Raw genomic sequence first — 18173 nt, 5'->3', positions numbered from 1 at the left:
GTTTAACGGTCTGGATCCAAATAATTTCTCAGCCCAACGTAGGCCCTGATTCTGCAATGACTGAAGTTTGCATCCTTACAGGGGATTGCACCAAGAGACACAATAAGCCCCAAAGGGGGAACTTTTAAACAAATGAGGTTAGAAATGGCATGAAGAGTGAAGGCAGGAAAATAAATGAGACAGACCAAGTGTGGTGACTGTTTCAGTCTTTTCACACTCCCAGAAGTTATACAGCGCTCAGAAAAAGCAAAAGGGATAAAAAAGACACAGAATACCACCACAAGGCTAAAAGCACTATACAGAGTATGTTCAAGCCAAAAGTATCATTTCAAAACAGGAGAGGCAGCCCAAGTTAGTAAAAAACAGACACCTTTGGCAAATACAGTATGACAGAGCCATAAAAATAATGATTAAGAGGAAGTAGGAAGAACAACCACAGCCAAAGAGCGAAACCTCTCGGAAAGCAAGGGCTAAATGATTTCTTTGCACCCCAAAGGATAGCAAGGAAATAGCTGCCTTAGATTTTCTCTTTGCAGTTCACGAAGATGATGCAATGTCAGAGATAGAGGTCTCAAAGGAGAACAATTCCCAATATTCAATTACAATACCAAGCCAGTGCCTAGGGGAAGAGTTCATCTGAGACTTCTGTGAAAACTGAAGAGTATAGGACTCAGCTACTAGACATGTATAATTCATATCAGGAGTCCCCTCACCCCCGATTCGAGGCCCAATCTGCCCACTCCAAAAAGAACGTATCAGGAAGGGAGGGTATTGAAACGCTGGTGTTAACTGGATGGGAGCTGAAAAAGGCTGAGGAAGGGAGCTATGAGGGGGAAACAGGAGGAAGCAGCCAAACCTACACATAGACCACTGGGGAGAAGGGAGATGATGTGGCGAGGGGGAGCTGGAGGATTAGGGGAGGGAAGCTGAATTGGAGCTGGTGGGCTCTTAGCAGAAGCCCCATCAACAAGCCAGCCAGCACTGCAACATCAAAGGGTTTCTGTGCTTCCAGGGTGCCACAATAACAGTGCAGAAACACGCAGGACTAAACACAGCTCCCTCTGGCACAAGAGACTAACACCGTACCTGTCCTTCCGAAAGGTGCTAAGGGTGACCCAGGGAGTTATAATTACAGGGTAGTACGAACAGCAATAAAAATAGTACAGAGCAGCGAGCGGGGTTATAAAACACAGACTGCACAGGAGCGTAATACAATATGAACAAACTAGCAAGGCTTCTGTGTGGGGAAATCATGTCTCTCTGACCTGCCTGAATTCCATTAAAGTAATAAAAATCACCTACAAAGAAGACAAGTGGGGGTGGGCCCTTGCTTGCTTTTCTGTCATGTATAAAAATGCGGTGGTAGTGGTGTGTGTATATGTTTTTCGTTCTCTTTCTTTCTTTCTCCCCTGGAAGACTATATGGATAACTGCAGCACTAACAGGATCATAATACCTGGGTCCCCATTCAAGTGACACATGATTAGAAGAGGAGTGATTTCTAGTCAGCCTGTTAAAACCAAGATCTGTAATTAACACACAACTAACACAGCTGCCTGAACAAACAGTCATAACAAAGCTCTTGTGCTAAAGATTTACAGTATCAATAAAGGCCAAGGGTCCAAAAATCAACAAGCCCCTCGAAAAATACATATTATATATATCAAGAGACTGGCTTAAAAAACATGAGGTTTGGTTTTTTTAAATAATACATTTGGGCTTCTTTTTCTTTGCCTTCTGGCGTCTGAGCCTTCAGGGCACATTCTTGTCACATTTTCAAGCTTTTCTCTGCAACCACCAGGCTACACTGTGTTTGTCAAGGCAGGGGTCAGCAACCTGCAGCATGCTGATTTTTAGTGACACTCTGCTGCCAGCCAGGATCCCGGCTGCCAGCCCCACTAAGCCCGCTGCCGGCCTGGATGGACGGAACCCCGGGCCGGCAGCGGACTGAGCAGGGCGGGACCCCGGCTGGCAGGGGCCAGCGGACGGAACCCCAGACCGGCTGCGGGCTGAGCGGGGCCGGCAGCCGGGACTCTGGCTGGCAGGGGCTGGTGGACGGAACCCCAGACTGGCAGTGGACTTAGTGGCTCAGCGCGCTGCCAGTCTGGGGTTCCGTCTGCCACCTGCGCTGCCAGTCTGGGGTTCTGCCCGCCAGCCCCTGCCAGTCGGGGTCCCAGCTGCCGGCACCGCTCAGCCCGCTGCCAGTCTGGGGCCCCTGTAAATGTAAAATTTATTACTGGCACGCAAAACCTTAAATTAATGAAGACTTGGCACACCACTTCTCAAAGGTTGCCGACCCCTGGTCTAAGAAAAACTGAGCTTCTCATGGAATCACTTGATTCTAGCAGCTGAGGCTTGAAGAAACATCGTGAGATTCATGAAGAAATCATGAGACCTGGCAATACTGGATTTCACACCTCTACCCAGAGAGAGCGCCTCCCAAAAAACCCTCCCACAAAATAGGAAAGACTGTGTGTTTATGATATTTTTGAGAAGAAACACACACAAAACAAGCAAAAACATACTTTGTTTGAGAGTGGATATACTTCTTTGTTCACCATAAGGCAGTAAAGAAAGGGCACAAACTGATTTTCCCCCATTGCAGGTCACCTTGACCAGTGCAGTGCATACAGGAGAGACAAAGGATGCAATCACACAGGCAAAGTCCCCATCTCTGGGGCCATAGGCAAAGTCCTATCGTGAATTAAAAATTGCTCAGAGAGTAGAATAAATGGCCAGTTCTCAGCAAAGAAGGGGTTAATAGTGTGGTGCCTATGCGGTATGCATCAAGCGATTTAGAGCCTCATTGTGCCCAGCCCTGGACCGGGGGGGAGGTGGGGAGAGAAGTTGCCAGGAGCCCTCACCTCCATGCTCCAAGCAGGGATGGGACGTGAGTTTTTCACCCACATTGGTACCAGACTCCCCGATATGTGCAGGGAGGGGACAGGATGAGTCCCACACAGGGACCCTGGGGAGAGAAGGGAAGGTGTATCACAGTAACTGCATTGGCTGGAGCGCTGCGCCTGCCCAGCCACTCCCTCCCATCTACCATGGCCCTAGTTGAGGGCTGCGTCTCCCAGATCTGTGTTCACAGGTTCTCCAGTAGAGAGCCCCTGTATTCAAATATTTGTCCTTATTAGACATCCTCAGAGTTGGTCGCTCCACGTCAAACACTGTTTTCCTCTTACCTGGGAAAAATTCAGCCCATTCAGTGGATGGCATTGTTCCTCCACTTTCTCCACAGCCCCGGTCTGCTTCCTCAGGCGCTCGGCTTCCTGGGCCAGGTACAGATCCAAGACAGGGACGCCACGTGACTTAATGTCCACCTCGGTCAGAGAATTCACCATCAGCATCACCCACACAGGTCTCTTCCGCTCCCAGTTCCCAGCGATGGCATTGAAGAGATAGTCAGCATAGAGCCCTTTGCCCCGCTGGTCCGGAGTCATCCACGAAGGCATCATGAGCTTGACGTACTCCAGGTGGCGCTTGAGCCGGCGGTAGATGTCCCGGGGGAGCACGTCCTGGAGGTTCTCGCCCTGTGGCAGCAGCTGGCAGCTGGTGAGAGCGGAGATGGTGTAGGGGTCTGTAAGGTCCAGTTCAAAGTAAACAATGTGGCTGTGCTGGAAGGCCTTCTTGGAGTTCTCAGGGATGAAATCCCAGACCCGGGTGTACGGGACATGGATGGTGCCAAAAAAGTAAGATGGGGGGTCTCTCTTTATAGTCCACAGGAAGGAGTTAAGCTCGCTTTGCTGAAGGGAAGAGAAACACAGCCGAGTAAACGAACAATGGCCTGCAGGCTGGAGGGGAGGGAGGGGCATGGGGAGAAAAATCACACAGACGGGGAGAGGAGAGAAATACCCACGGCAAGTGACACAGGCTATAAATAGTTACATTGTTTTAATATGATCTGCCTCACGCCGGCAAGTCTGCACCCCAAATACAATGGACCACACGATGTTGCTGGCCAGTAGAGTTACTCTCGGTGCCCACAGGAACGGTCTCTCCTTTTAAAGGAAGGCAGTGTTGTCTAGTGGTAGAACATGGAGCGGAGACTTAGGAGACCTGAGTTCTATTCCTGGCTCTGGCCAGCTCCCAGGGGGAAATCACTTCACCTCTCCATGCCTCGGTTTCCCTGTCTGTTAAATGAGGATAATGAGACAGACCTCCTTTGCGAAGTGCCTTCAGACCTACTGATAATCAGAGCTAGGCACTATTAACAAAGGTGGACCTGCCACGCTTTTGGGACCATGGTTGTTTTTTCAGCTTGTGAGATTCCTTTGGTAGTAAAATCCCTCCTGCCTTACTCGGGTTTTTCTTTGTTTTTTAAAACACTAAAACCCCATTTTCATTATTTTTTTAAAAATAAAACCAGTGGCTCTGGCCTCTCCATCTCACAGAAAAACCCAAGTGACAGACACTTCAGCCCTGCCGTTGACGACAACACTGCCTGCCGATACCAGCCAGGGAGCGGAATCTACGTTAGCCAACCTCCCCCAGCCGGAGTGGGTCACATGCGGCCACTGCTTTGGGGAAGTCGATTCGCTGCCACTATCTCCACCCTTCAGCCTCTCCATCAGGGAAAGCCCATGTTTTTAGCATCCATGGATGATTTCTGAGGCCCTCCAGGAGAAAGGAAACATGCATGGAGACAGAAAACTTTCATTCAGGAAACAGCCTGGACACAGCTTTTTGTGATGCAAATCTGTTTGGTGAGGGAATGCCCTTGCCAAGCTTCACATCCTTGGAGAACTTCTGAGTCAGCATGTAACATGAAAAATAAACAGGCAGGTGGATAAGGAACATACTCAGATAATAATTTGGAAACACAGGCTGCACAGGTGGCTGATGCCCATCCCTGACCCTTCGGCGTAACCTATCTCAGCACAGCTTTGGGAGAAAAAGGCAATTACTTTAGAAGACAAAAAAGGAAGCTAGAATGCTGCCTGAGAGCCAGACCTGGCCCACAGTTCCAACAAATGTTTTTTGAAATAGAGAAAAAACTTTTACATTTATTTTTTAAAAAACATATGGTTTTCAGATGCCTTCAAACTCTTAACTGCACAGCTTAGTTACTTTAGTAGCAACAAACCTTAGAACTAGTTCTAAAAAGATCCTGCCCTGTGGTGGCTTAGATTTCTGTCTGGTTCTCAGACGTCACTGTGTTTGTTTTAATAGAGAATGATTTAAAGTGTTCCCCTAGAACTGACCATACCATCTCAAAGAATCCTAGAGGGTAATGTTGTATCAAGCCTTTGAGCGGTCTATGGCATGACAGTAAATATATATGGGGTCACCACGTCTTCAATGGCTTCACTTGAAGGAGCTACATCAGTTCACGCCAGCTGATGAGCGGGCCCAGGTAATCTACAATCAGAGTACACAATGGGGTCGGTGCTGCTGTAAGAGGCAATCTGCTCCTGATTGTCTGCCCACAAGCAGGGAAGCACAAAACATCTGGAATCTCCACCCCATCCCTGCCCGGCAGGAAGATCTGGTTATCGAATGTCTGGCTCCAACAGGGGCATCCAGACACTCAATTCAAACATACGGTCAGCTTTCAGGCAAAAAGATTGCCCTAGAGCTGGGGTTAGATTTACGTGTGCGTGGATGTTGAGCTTAGATGCCTTGCTCTGGCTGGTAAATGCATAACAGGCTCCTTAGAAGACTTATTGGAAACACATTGCCTATGCATTTCCAGTAGAAACCTAGGGCCAGAAGGGTTAATGTGAAAGATAATTCCACAGTGGCTCAACCCAGACAATGGTTTCTGAGAGTGTTCTCTATCAAACACAGCTCCAGATCACAGCACTCCTCAGCTGAAAACTCCAGCACGTCCACTTTACTGTCACCCAGAGGATTTGGAGACCTAGCAAGTGAGGACTGCAGTGTTCTGAGGCAAAGTTACATGCATGCCGAAGAAGTGAAAGGTGCATCCCACAGCTGGCATGGGACATTGGAATATGTTACGGACACACATGCCACAAAAACCACTCTATTCCTGAATTAGCTTTTCTGGCATGTTGGGATTCCTCTGATTTCTCTGTCCTCAACTCCCTCATCCTGCAGGAAGCTAAACAGGAGCAAAGGGGTCCAGCTGGCCTGAAGGAAGAGGCTAGAAAAATACAACAGACCATGAGATGCTAGATGGAGAAAAGAGGAAGGAGAGGGCAGGGACATGAAAAGAATGTGAGGAAATGACTATGGAAAAAGAAAGTGAAAGGAGCATGAATGAGGAAAAAGCAAGCAGAGAAAGCAGAGGGGGGAGGATAGAGAGGGTGGTTTAATAGAGATGGAAGAGGTTTGACATAGGGAAGGGACAGAAATATGTAAAGTAATAACTAACAGAAGATTGAAAATAGACATGGAGCAAAGCCCAATTTAGCACTTGCCCTGACTTTAGCAGGCACATGTTCACATCCCCTTCCTGAATAGGGAAGCTTTTCTGAATCCATGTGCTTAAGGTCCAATTACTTTAATGGAACTTAAGCACAGGTTTTAAATTAAGCACGTGGGTTACTGCTTTGCTGAATGAGGATAGTCTGATGAATCAAAACCTAAGTGAGATAAGTGCTGTGAATAGAAAGGGGAGGTGAAAGAAGATTGGGCTGAGGAAAATAAACAGAATGCTAACCACAATTAAACAGAGAAAACAAAACAGACTAGAAAAGCTGGAGGAAAAACTGAGCCAGGAGACAGAAAGGAACTAAGAACACTAGTAAGGGAGGCCATTTTAAAATGAATCTGTGGGAAGTTTGATGGCTCAAACACTGGATTCTCCTTTACACTAAAGTCCCCTCTAATGTAATTTACACCCACTGTAAGGTCTCTCTGTGTTTCCAGAGCAGGCTTTAGTGTGAGGAGAATTTAGCCCCAAATGTTTAAATAACAGGAGAGAGAACTGTGTAGAAGTAAGCCTGGAAGACCAACAAGGAGATTTTCAAAAACACCAATGATAGGCACCTAACTGCTATCGGTGCCTTAGAAAAATCTCCCCAATCCCCTAGGTGGTTACAGGAGACCTTCCTGGGCAAGGGAATGTCATTCTGTATCAGGAGCAGTTTGGTTTGGAGTAAGTGTTGACTGGGTATTTGCTGCAGTGCTGATGCTTCATTTCCCAGTGTTTGACAGTCATTCTGATTTATTTTATTTTTGACTTAATGAGAATCCACTCATCCAGGATGTGAAATCCTTACAAATGGGCTACTCACCTGTAGTAAGGAAGGAGGCTTTCCCCAGGCAGAGTGTCATCAACTTCTGCACAGCCTTAACCTTCACTAAGAATAGTACGCTCAGGGTGCGACTTGCCAGAGTGTTCAATGTTGATTTAACTCTTCTCCCGCTGAAGTCTATGAGAGTTTTTACCATTGATTTCAGAGGTAGGGTGGGATTTTCTAAAGCACGCACCATAAGCCTACATTTCAAGGCCAAGATTTTTTTTTGTAATGGGTGCCTACGTTTAGGCATAAATACATGGCCTGATTTTCCAAGCGCAGAACACCCAGCCGCTCCCATGAAAATCAAGGTGATTTTCAAGTTGACGAGGTCTCTTTAAAGAGTGTAAGATCCTTTTATTTACCAGCATTTTAATTTTATAAAGGACTAAACCAGTTATTAGTTAATAGGGAAAATGCGAGGGAGACGTTAATGTGGAAAGAAAACAAATGGAGACAAATGGAAGCCACAGAGGAGGAGTGACAAGTGGTGTCACTTACTAGCTGCAAGCGAACAAAAAGACAGGAGAGCAGCCATAGCTATGGAGGGGATTGAAAGGGCATCCTTTGCTTTAAACAGGTCTGATCTTGTATGTGACAGGCAAGACACGGGAGGAGCCAAAGCTAAAAGGGATCTTAGGGAAAGAGTTGCCTCTGGCTAGCTTAAAATTTCATTGGCTCAACTAATTTAACCAAACGAAAGCTGCTGGAAGGCTAAAGCCAACATGCAGAGAACTGAGCTTTATCTGGCTGGAACATAAAGGGTGACAATTGAGGTTCATCCAGGATCATAAACAAACTCACCAGAAGAGTAATTGCCATAATACTCACATACTCTGGGAAGTTCAGTGGCCTTTAGAAAGCAATCAGATAGATACCTAAAGTAGATTATTATTATTATTAAAGAACTATTTTGCAGTAGCATCTACAGGCCAAACAGATCAGGGCCCCACCATGCTAGGCTCTGTACAGACATAGGGTGAATGACAGTCCCTGCCCCAAAGAGCTTGCAATCTGTAAGTATAGTGTACTGTGTTGGAGAAGCCAGCCCCAGTTACGCACTCAGCCATGGCTCTCACCCAGTCTCAGATGAGATCTCTGTGCCTACAGAGTACTTGGATGTTACTACAGACATTTCTGTGCACTAAACAGCAGCAAGAGTTATTACTAATGAGGGCAGGCTGGGCCTCCTCGCTTCTCTCTGAAAACTATTATGGGATCATTAATTCCCACAAGAACAGGCATTAGAAATGGGCAGAATGGACCTCCATTTACCATCTCTTTGGAGGGACGGCACATCTGGCGGGAAAGCACACCCTTAGTACTGCATGGCACAGTCTGCTCTGGACAGGAGCCCAACACCTGAACATAATCAATCCTGCTGGCCAACACAGAGCTTTAGAAGTTGCTGCACAAAGTTGCATCTTCTGCCAGAAGGCGGTGCCGGCATTCAAAGCATTTGACACCCCCACTCTCCTAGGAGAGCAGGTGTTATTACTTACGCTCATTTCCCCAACAGCCTCCCCCTTTCCAGCCACAGAAGGTATTGAGGGGAGGTTGAGCAGTTCACCAAAGGGGCTGCCTCTGGAGCTCCCTTGTGTTTCTTCCACCCACTCTCTTCCCCCGAAAGCCCCCCACAAAATCTACAGCTTTGTTATAGGCCTCTGGTTAGTAAGTGTCTAGTAAGTTCCTTAATTGTGCCAGAGCTCTACTCAGCATAGATTGAGAGAACGGGTGGCAGTGATGTGAGAGGAAGGAGGGACTAGCGGTTAAAGCACTAGCCTGAGATGGGGAAGACCCGGGTTCAGTTCCCTGCTCTGCCACAGGCTTCTTGTGCGACCTTGGGCACGTCACTTAATCCCCCATGCACCTCAGCTTCCCATCTGTACAATGGGGATAACAGCTCTGCCCTGCCCCCCAGAGATGCTGAGAGAGTAAATACATTACAGAGTGTGAGGTGCTTAGATACTAGGATACTGAAAGCCACCCAAGTACCTGAGATGGCAATTGTGGATGAAAAGAAAAGGAGTACTTGCGGCACCTTAGAGACTAACCAATTTATTTGAGCATAAGCTTTCGTGAGCTACAGCTCACTGCATCCGATGATCCTAACTTGCCCTTGTGCAGCTCTTCTATTGTTAGGTATTTTTTCCATGTAGCTTAGAGATAAAAAGCAAGTAAACATCTTCCTCCCCTCCCCCCAAAAGGGGAGCAATTCGACAAAGTGCTAAGTGGCTGTGAGATAACACAGGAACAGTGGTGACGCTTGCTCACCCTCCCAGCGCTATGCGACAGTTGGCAGCCTCTCTCTCTCACCTCATTTCAAGAACATTTAGTAGATAAAGGCACTGGGTCTGATTCCACTCTACACTAAGGTCATTTTACACTGCTCCAGCAGCAGAAAGGGGCCTTAAAGTGAGCACTACACTTTACGGTCCTTTGACACTGCCAGAGAGATGCAAAGGGGACCACGTAACTCCACTAATTTCAATGACTTATTCCTGATTTACACCAGCGTAAGAGGAAAATCAGACTCACAGGATCCAGAGAGGGATCACACCACACTCAATTTTAGGCACCAGTCACTTTATTATGTATATTGATGCCTAGATGCCAGATGGAGGAGAGGAAGGATGGTCCAGTGGTCAGGACACAAGCCTAGGATTTGGGAGACCTAGGTTAAATCCCCTGCTCCACTGCAGGCTGCCTCAATTCCATCAGTAAAATGGGCATAGTAGCACTATCCTGCCTCAGAGGATTATTGTGCGGATAATACTTTAAAGACTGTGAGGTGCTCGGATACGACAGTGATGAGGGCAAGATAAAGATCATAGCTAGATAGGCCCCAGCAGAGATCAGAACTCTACTGTCATAGGCACATCACACACATATCGTAGGAGACATATGTCCTTGCCTCAAAGAGCTTAAAAAGATAGAAAAGAGTTTGAGGGAAATGAGGAGGCAATGTAACTTGCCTAAGGCCAAATCACAGTCACTAGCATGACTAGGAACAGAATCCTGTGCCAAGCTATCTCCTCAAGTTAGCTGATCCAGTTACCTTTAGATAATTTTACAATTCTGTGTGCACCTTGACTTCCTTTTATTTGTTTTAGCAGAGCAGAGGTGCCAAATGCTCTTGCTAAAGGGTGTTTCCAATAGATTTTTCATGGATTTATTTTTGAGACATCATGAAATAGACCAACCCCCAGATTCCAGCTATTTTAAACCGACAGCAAAAGGCTTTGCTGCAATTGCCGGCTTGCTTTTCCAGGAGGACACAAGCAGCATTTATGGGACTGTAACAGGACATAACATTCAGTCCCCAAATATACACCTCCTACTTCATTTGTCAGTTGACATATATCGTTTCATGTGCTGACAAAGACCTGTTGGTAGATCAGAGCTACAACCTGCCAAACAGGAAGGTTTTTATGACATCTGCGCAAAGTATTTTATTGTAACACATCTATCAGGGATACTGTAATTTTCCTCCCCAATAGTTATTTCAAAACCATTGAAACCTTGTATTGGTTGCTGTAAAACACTACAGAGACACAGAAAATAAATAATGCAGCTAAGCAACGGGAAGAAACAAATATCTCCAGTGGAATTACACTGGGCATCCGGTTACCAGAAAGCCAGTGACAAACGAGCGAGAACCTAGAAAATCAAAAAGGAAAGGACTCTTCACTGGCAGTGTGGTGCAGTGGATACAGAACTGAACTGGGGATTAAGAGTGCTAAGTTCTAGTCCTAGCTCTATTTGTGACTTGCTGTGTGACCTTGGCAAACCCCATCACCTCTGTTCTTCCCTCCCACTCTGGGGCTGTCTTGCGTATTTAGATTGTACATTCTTCAGGGCAGGGACTGTCACTATGTGAACGTACAGTGGCTTCAGTCTCATTTAGGGCCTCTATCACTGTAATCATTCAGAGCCAGAAATAGAACCCAGGTCATCTGCGTCCCAGTCCAGTGGCCAATCTGTTGCACCACATGGCCTCTTTAAATTTACTACCATATTCTCACGCCTTTTTTTTTTTTTTTTTTTTTTAAAGTACTGTAATACAAAACTGGGAATACATCCCTCAAGCAGCCCCAAAATCTTACTCTGTGTGTGCTTTTTGCACTCCTTCTATCTCCTTTGTCTGCTGCTTATCTCTTTCAGTGTCCCATCTTGTCACATTCCACTTAGCTTGTAGCTATTCAAAGCAGGGACTGTGGCCCTGATCCCCAAAGGTATTTAATGACTTTTGAGGATCGGGGCCTATGTCTTTGTACAGTGAGTGAAGTGCCCCATGCACCTAACTGCAAATGTTAAATACATTATTAATAATATTCTCTTCATTTCCCCTCCTTTAAATTACTGGCATACTTAATATCCTAAATCTAGTTTAATGGAGTTTGCCTGGGGAAAAGGACTGCATTGCATACAACTATTAAAAGAATCCAAATTCAGTACCTTTTTCACCAGAGGAAAAATAAAAATCAGTTTTCAAACTAAAAGCCAGAATTTACAGCAGACAGATGAGATAACATAAAGGGACAAACTGTGTATGCTCTTTAGAAGCAAATATAATGGGAAAAAGTTAGCCGTTTAGATTAATTGGCCCATTTATCATGAACAATGCTCCCTACACTTGTAAATAGCTACAACTGCTAATCCCTGGGGGCTGGCATTAAACACATAAATGTGCATCAACATTTAGCAAAATACACTAACAGATCAAAAGAGTTCGTTCATGAATGGGGAAAACCCTAAATGTTCACAAAAGACACTCTTGCAAATTAATTCTTTTAAAAGCTTTTTCCCCCCAGGAAAACATAGAATGGTTTCTACTGTGCCAAAAATTCAGGATTTGGGGAGAGTTATTGGCTGCAGTTTTAGCTATAACATGGAGCTTTGACAAGAAAGGTCTCTGAAGAATTATTGTTTGCCACTTCCTTAAAATAGCAACTTATCTCTTTCAGACACTGAATACACACACTCAGGATGGAAGGTTTGGGAGTCACAGAGGAGGGCAGGTGTAAAAGCAATTTAGGGAGGTAAGAAAAAGCACATCCCATAATTTGAGGAACTGGTATTTTAAAAAAACTTTATCCACTTCAGGCACAATGGGGAATGTTGTTTAAAAAGAGATGGAGTTAGAAGAGTTCATGTGGCATTTCAAGAGCGTGTTTCCTTTTTACACAAAATAAAATAGCTGGATACTCCTATTTATATGACCTGAAAATAAAATCTATCATTGAATAGTGTCATTTCTCCCACTGTCCTAATGACCTGAGGAAGCAGACTGTCAATATGGAAAACTACAGGCAGTCTCACATTTTAATGGCATAGTAATCAGGAGATAATGAGACTTCGTTAACACATTTCACCTCAGGTTTTCTTGACAAAGGGTAAAAGTCTTGTTGCATCAACTGCTGGTGAAAACATGTTGGTGTTTTCAACCGGAGGCTTGCAGTTTTCCATAAATACAATTTTTTCTGCCAAAGTTTACAGATGCCCCAAAACTTTTTTGTTTTTTAAAGTCCTTGCTACAAATTCACACAAGCCCATGGCTTCTACGCCCCATCCTCTGAAGGGAGCCGAGCCTGGCCTGGCACCTGCTCTCCAGACATGACCCAGTTTTATGAGGGTGCCGCCACTGATTACACTGAAATCTGGTTTACATCCTGGCTCCAATAATAAATTGACTGGCCAGCTGGCAAATCGCCTTCTACCTTGGCAGGGGTTGAGCGCCGTCTGCTAGGCCCGCTCTGGCATCTCCGATAAGCTGCCTGTAGTGTGACACACAGTCGAGTCTGCGGTGCTCCAAAGCCCCGATTCCTGATTGATTCTGATTGGGAAAGCCCCAGACTCTACTGCTGCCTGGTGTATGGACAGTTCATTAGGGGGCAGCAGGACCCAGGATGAGACAGGTGGGCTACAGGTAGGCGTCCCTGCAGTGAGCGCGTGGGAGACAAGCTCACAAGTGGATAGAGCAATAAAAAGGTATCCCTGACCTTCTCCCAGCTACCAAACCTTCACACAGCTCCCTGATGACAAGGGTCTCCAACCTGACCCCACTGGCCAGCTGCTAAATCCTCCCACAGGATCCCCAAATCATTGTAAAACCAACGGTGTATTGTGCACAGAGATGAGCCAACTGTGGATTTGTCACCTCCCTAAGTATAGGAGCCCTGCACTTCAATGGATCCTAGCTCCTTTCAGGTCTGCTCTACACTATGAAATTTGCTGTGTCCGAACATGGCTGGCTGCAATCATGTTAGCTAACCCAGGACTAAACATTAGAAGTGAGCGTAGATGGGGCAAACCAGGCTGAGCAACTTCTCAGGTACATGAGAACAGGTCAGATTGCCTCTAAGCCACGCACTGAATCCAACACACTGCAGCACTTCTTAATGAACTAGAGAAAGAATGGCTAAGCTTTCTGAAAGTGACCAGTGATTATGAGTGCCTTGATTTTTTGAATGCCGAACTTGAGATACCTTAAAAGCATCTGATTTTCGGAGTGTGAGTACTCAGCACTTTCTGAAAGTCAGGCCCCTTTGAAGTGTTAACACATTTCACCTCAGGTTTTCTTGACAAAGGGTAAAAGTCTTGTTGCATCAACTGCTGGTGAAAACATGTTGGTGTTTTCAACCGGAGGCTTGCAGTTTTCCATAAATACAATTTTTTCTTCCAAAGTTTACAGATGCCCCAAAACTTTTTTGTTTTTTAAAGTCCTTTAAAAACTAAAAAACTAAAAAAGCCCTAAAAAACTGAGGCTTCCAAAAATCACTAGTCACTTCTGAAAATCTTGGCCTTATGCTTTTGTTCATCATGTTTCGTCCTCATCCTCACTTGCTGCTTAATCATGCTCAACATGGGTCAGCTAATATCATTGCAAACAATCATGTTCAGACAGTCAAATTCAATCGTGTAGAGACGGCCTCAAACAGGTCAATAATAACAAAAGTTTATGCTGCTAGCTTGCTAATTAGCATGGTTGTCAACTGTCCAGGTTGGGGCTTGAGCAATAAGCCAAAAATCTATCCTCATAAAAAATAAAAAGTAACAGAAATGCAACCAGGTAGCAATTCTGGCAAACAGTGTGCCAAAGTAACCAACTACCCTGGCAATGAGTCTTGGCGAAAGCCAGCAGGAAGCCACGACACTGAAAGGTAAAAGAAACTATGAATGGAGATTCAGATTCAGGTGGTGCTTGGAGCATAGGCACAGTTTGACTTCTATATTGGGGAGGACGGGGGGAGGAAATTCCAACAGGGCTGTGCATGGGGGGCGGGGGGAGGAAATTCCATGCCTGCCCGAGCCTTGCAGTTTGGGGGGGGGTGTCAATGCCCCCCTGACCCTCTCCAAAACTACACCCACAGCTTGGAGCTAAGCTGCGTTGTAGGACACTAATAACTCCAGACACTAAGAAGAGTTCTGTGGAGCTTGAAAGCTTGTCTCCCTCACCAACAGAAGTTGGTCCAGTAAAGGATATTACCTCCCGCACCTTGTCTCTCTAATACCCTGGGACCAGCACAGCTACAACAACACTGCAGACAACTAGTAACTCCCACCTATGTCACGGGAGTTACTTGCCCCTGAAGCAGGAGAACAGTCCCATTTCTCCCAAGTCTGCGCCCTCCCTTTCCTTGTGCCTGACTCCTATGCGCCAACAAGCACTGTGGATGTGAAGTTTGGGATTTATGCATGCCCATTCCCAGGGGCACACCCCTGATTTGCACATACAATTGGCATTGCACATGTGGGGCAAATACCCTTGCAGAAAGCTGGGCCACTCTGTGTGTTGGAGCAAGTCACTTTAATCTCTCATTCTCTCCATCCATAAAATGGGCATAATATTCCATAGCTACCTCCCCAGGGTATGGATTCATTAGTTAATGTTTGTACAGGTCTGTGACCATGTAACATGCTATATAAGTGCCAGGTTGTACTATTAGTTTGTCTCCAGGCAACCATCCTAGCGAGGCTTAACTATACCATACCAGGCAGGCACCAATTGAGGTCATCCTTAATTAAACTAAAAAGTGTATTATGTCCATTACCATCAATTCCCTGTTTGCACATGATGCTCACAGTAGGCATTTAATCCTTCTGTGCTCTGATTTCACCTTCTTCTATATTCCGAGCTGCTCCAGCAAGAACCCTTTCTGAGCGCTAAGAAAAAACTGCTGGTGGCTACTTTATGAGAAACTGGTTTTAGTTACACATTTTTTGCAGCAGTTCTTATTAAAAGAGCACCACAGCAAGATTTCCATGAGGGAATAATACATTATGGGTACCTTAATAAAACGTGGTATGCCATGCCTCAGAGGACTGGAAACAGGCAAACGAGCACAAAAAGAACAAGTCGTCTGTAAATTTTCCGTACTGTCAAAGAAACTCTGGAAAACTGAATCACATGGTCATTTAAAAAAAACCAGTCAGATAGTCTCAAGCAAAAATTGTGAGGAGCAATGTTCTACTCTTTGTTTGGATCTATGTTCTGTTACCATTTTCAAGTTAAAAGGTCCCAGAGGTCATCTACAGAGCAGGCTTAGGACAGTTTTCAACATGTTTACACTTCCCTCTGCTAGTGAAACCATTCGCCTGCCTTTTGCAGCCTTTCATTCCAACTTTAAAAGTCCAGTACAGAATCTGTGGACCTATCTAGTTGAATTTGCAGGATGTCACAAAAAGATCTGAAGTGCAGGTTGAAGGAGACGTTTTAATTCAAATCATCTTGTGCAGAGAGAGTAAACAGTGGTGGCGTTACCAGGATCAGGAGCTAGAACAAACAGGGTCGTGTTTGGAGAACACTTCTTCTGATCACTGGCAGGATGCAAAGGGGGGGGGGCGGTTAAAACTGGAGTGATTTGCCAAAGGAATCAAAGCTGCAGAAAGTAAACACGGCGAGGACCCACACAAACAGCAGGCTGGCGCTCCTCACCCCTCCTTATCTCCCCTAGCTGGATCTCATTACGGACACTGGAAATCCCATCACTTCACTATTTACACCTCATCTTTTACGAGCTAGCCATCCGTGCCCGGCTCCTTTCCCCCTCCCCTGTCTCTGGAGAGATGTTCTCCCCTGCTCCAGCGTGTCTCCGAGCAAAAGAACGGAGCTGTACGAGGCGGGGGGGAACCCCACAGATCCCCGAAGGCAGGGAAAGCCGGGGGGGGGGGCAAGCCAGGATTTTCCTTCTCCCTGCACGGGGCGCGCGCAAAGCCCCAAACTGCATCCCACAAACCAGCCAGGAAGGAAGGCAAGCGGGACAGGCGGCTGCCTCCCGGGTCTCCCACATGGGGAGACGTCCCACGCCGGGCTGCTACAAGGGGAGCAAGGCGGGTCCCCGCAAGTTAAATCTCCCACCCCCGGGCAGCCAGGCGCTCCCGGCCGGGCAGGGGAAAGTCCCTCGCAGCCCAGCCCAGCCCTGTCCCCTGCAGCAGAGACTCTCCCCCGGACCGGAGCCGGGCCGGGCACTTACTTTCCGGTGGAGCTCGCAGCTGGCGGCGGGGTCCCCGCTGGCGGGGCTCGGGCTCCGGCGTGCTCGGGCCAGCAGGAGGAGGCAGCTTTGCACCAGGCAAGCCCAGGCGAGCTGCACCATCGTCGCTCCGAGCCCGGGGACTGGCGAGCCGCGAGCGTTGGCCGGAGGGGAGCGGAGTCACCCCAACACCAGGCCTCCCAGCCCCTGCCCCCTCCCCTTAAAGGGTCCCCGGGCCGCGCGGGAGGGGGGACTCGCCATGCCGGGACTGGGGGGGGGGGGGAAGCGGGGCTCTGCAGCGGCAGCAGCGGGGAGCCCTCCCGAGGGGACCGGCCGCTCCTCTCCTCCCCTGCAGGAGGCTGGGCTCAGCTCTGTAGTTCCTGCGGCAGCCCCTGGATGGAGGCACGAAGTCACCCGCTCCGTGCGATTGGCCGCAGGAGGTGCCTAACCCTAAACTCTCCCCCCACCCTACCCAGGGGGGAGGACACGTCTTCCCGGGGCGCGGGCTGCTCCCAGTCCCCTGCCCGGGAGCCTTCGGAGCAGCCTGGTTCCCCTGCAGCCCGCTCCCCGGGGTCTGCCCCCACGCAGGGCAGGGCAGAGAGGGGACTGGGCTGTGGGTCTAATCACCCCCTCGCTCTCCTCTGGCCTTTTCTCCTTCAGGGCCCAGGGACTTTCGGTTAGGGAGTGAGGCCAGGCACTTCCTCGACGTTGGAGGAGTCAGGCTCAGGCAGCGGTAATAATAAGAAAAAGGGAAAGTAAATTCGTGGATTTTAATGCAAGCCAGAGACAATTTCTGCAGCAAGCCCAGCACTTCTGTGTGAGCTACAGCTTCTCAGTAGGTCTTTTAGTTCTAGGACAAGTAAATCAAACTTAAATGCGAGGAAGGGAAATGACAAGGGAATATGTGAGAGAATAAAAACATATGGAAGTGAAAGCAGCGACAAGTTGGTTTGGATTTGATTTAAATTGACACATGCTGCTGGAGAACTTAGGTCTGGATCCTGCAAAATCTAACGCATGTGCTTAATTTTATGCACCATGAGCAACTTTTATGGACTTCATCTGTCCATGCAGGACTGGGATCTAAACACTAAAATAAATTACACCTGACCTGAGATACAGGTGAGAGTTAGAAGAGTTATAAATTAAAAGTGCAATTCGTTTGCAAAGTGACAGATTTCAGAGTAACAGCCGTGTTAGTCTGTATTTGCAAAAAGAAAAGGAGTACTTGTGGCACCTTAGATACTAACCAATTTATCTCTAAGGTGCCACAAGTACTCCTTTTCGTTTGCAAAGAACATTCTGAGTTACTCAAACCAAAACATAAAGTGCAAATACAGAACACATATTAGAAGGGTTTAACTCTCCCTGTCTTATGCAGCACTGGACAGGGGCTGGGGAAACTGGATGCAATAAAAGACTGACTCTTTTTGCAAAATTTACAGTAATCTTGCAGAGGATGGGAGTGACACCTCTCCAAAGCTGGGTGT

The 18173-nt window shown here is 47.0% G+C and overlaps 1 protein-coding gene across 1 annotated transcript in view; it reads right to left on the bottom strand.

The window, feature by feature from the left end:
* TRABD2A (TraB domain containing 2A) overlaps window positions 1-17369 on the bottom strand; it is a 106288-nt gene extending 88919 nt beyond the window's left edge. Inside the window, exons 1-2 of the mRNA XM_037902283.2 lie at window positions 16687-17369; window positions 3188-3748 (exon numbers count right to left, since the gene is read on the bottom strand). Coding sequence (XP_037758211.1) covers window positions 3188-3748; window positions 16687-16806 — 681 coding nt within the window. The 5' untranslated portion in view covers window positions 16807-17369. The remainder of the gene's footprint in view (window positions 1-3187; window positions 3749-16686) is intronic.
* Window positions 17370-18173: the final 804 nt, after the last annotated feature.

This window comes from Chelonia mydas, chromosome 5 (assembly GCF_015237465.2).
Source record: "Chelonia mydas isolate rCheMyd1 chromosome 5, rCheMyd1.pri.v2, whole genome shotgun sequence".
Classification (NCBI taxonomy): domain Eukaryota; kingdom Metazoa; phylum Chordata; order Testudines; family Cheloniidae; genus Chelonia; species Chelonia mydas.
The sequence above is the reverse complement of the archived record's forward strand: the minus strand, read 5'-3'. Positions and strand labels throughout refer to the sequence as shown.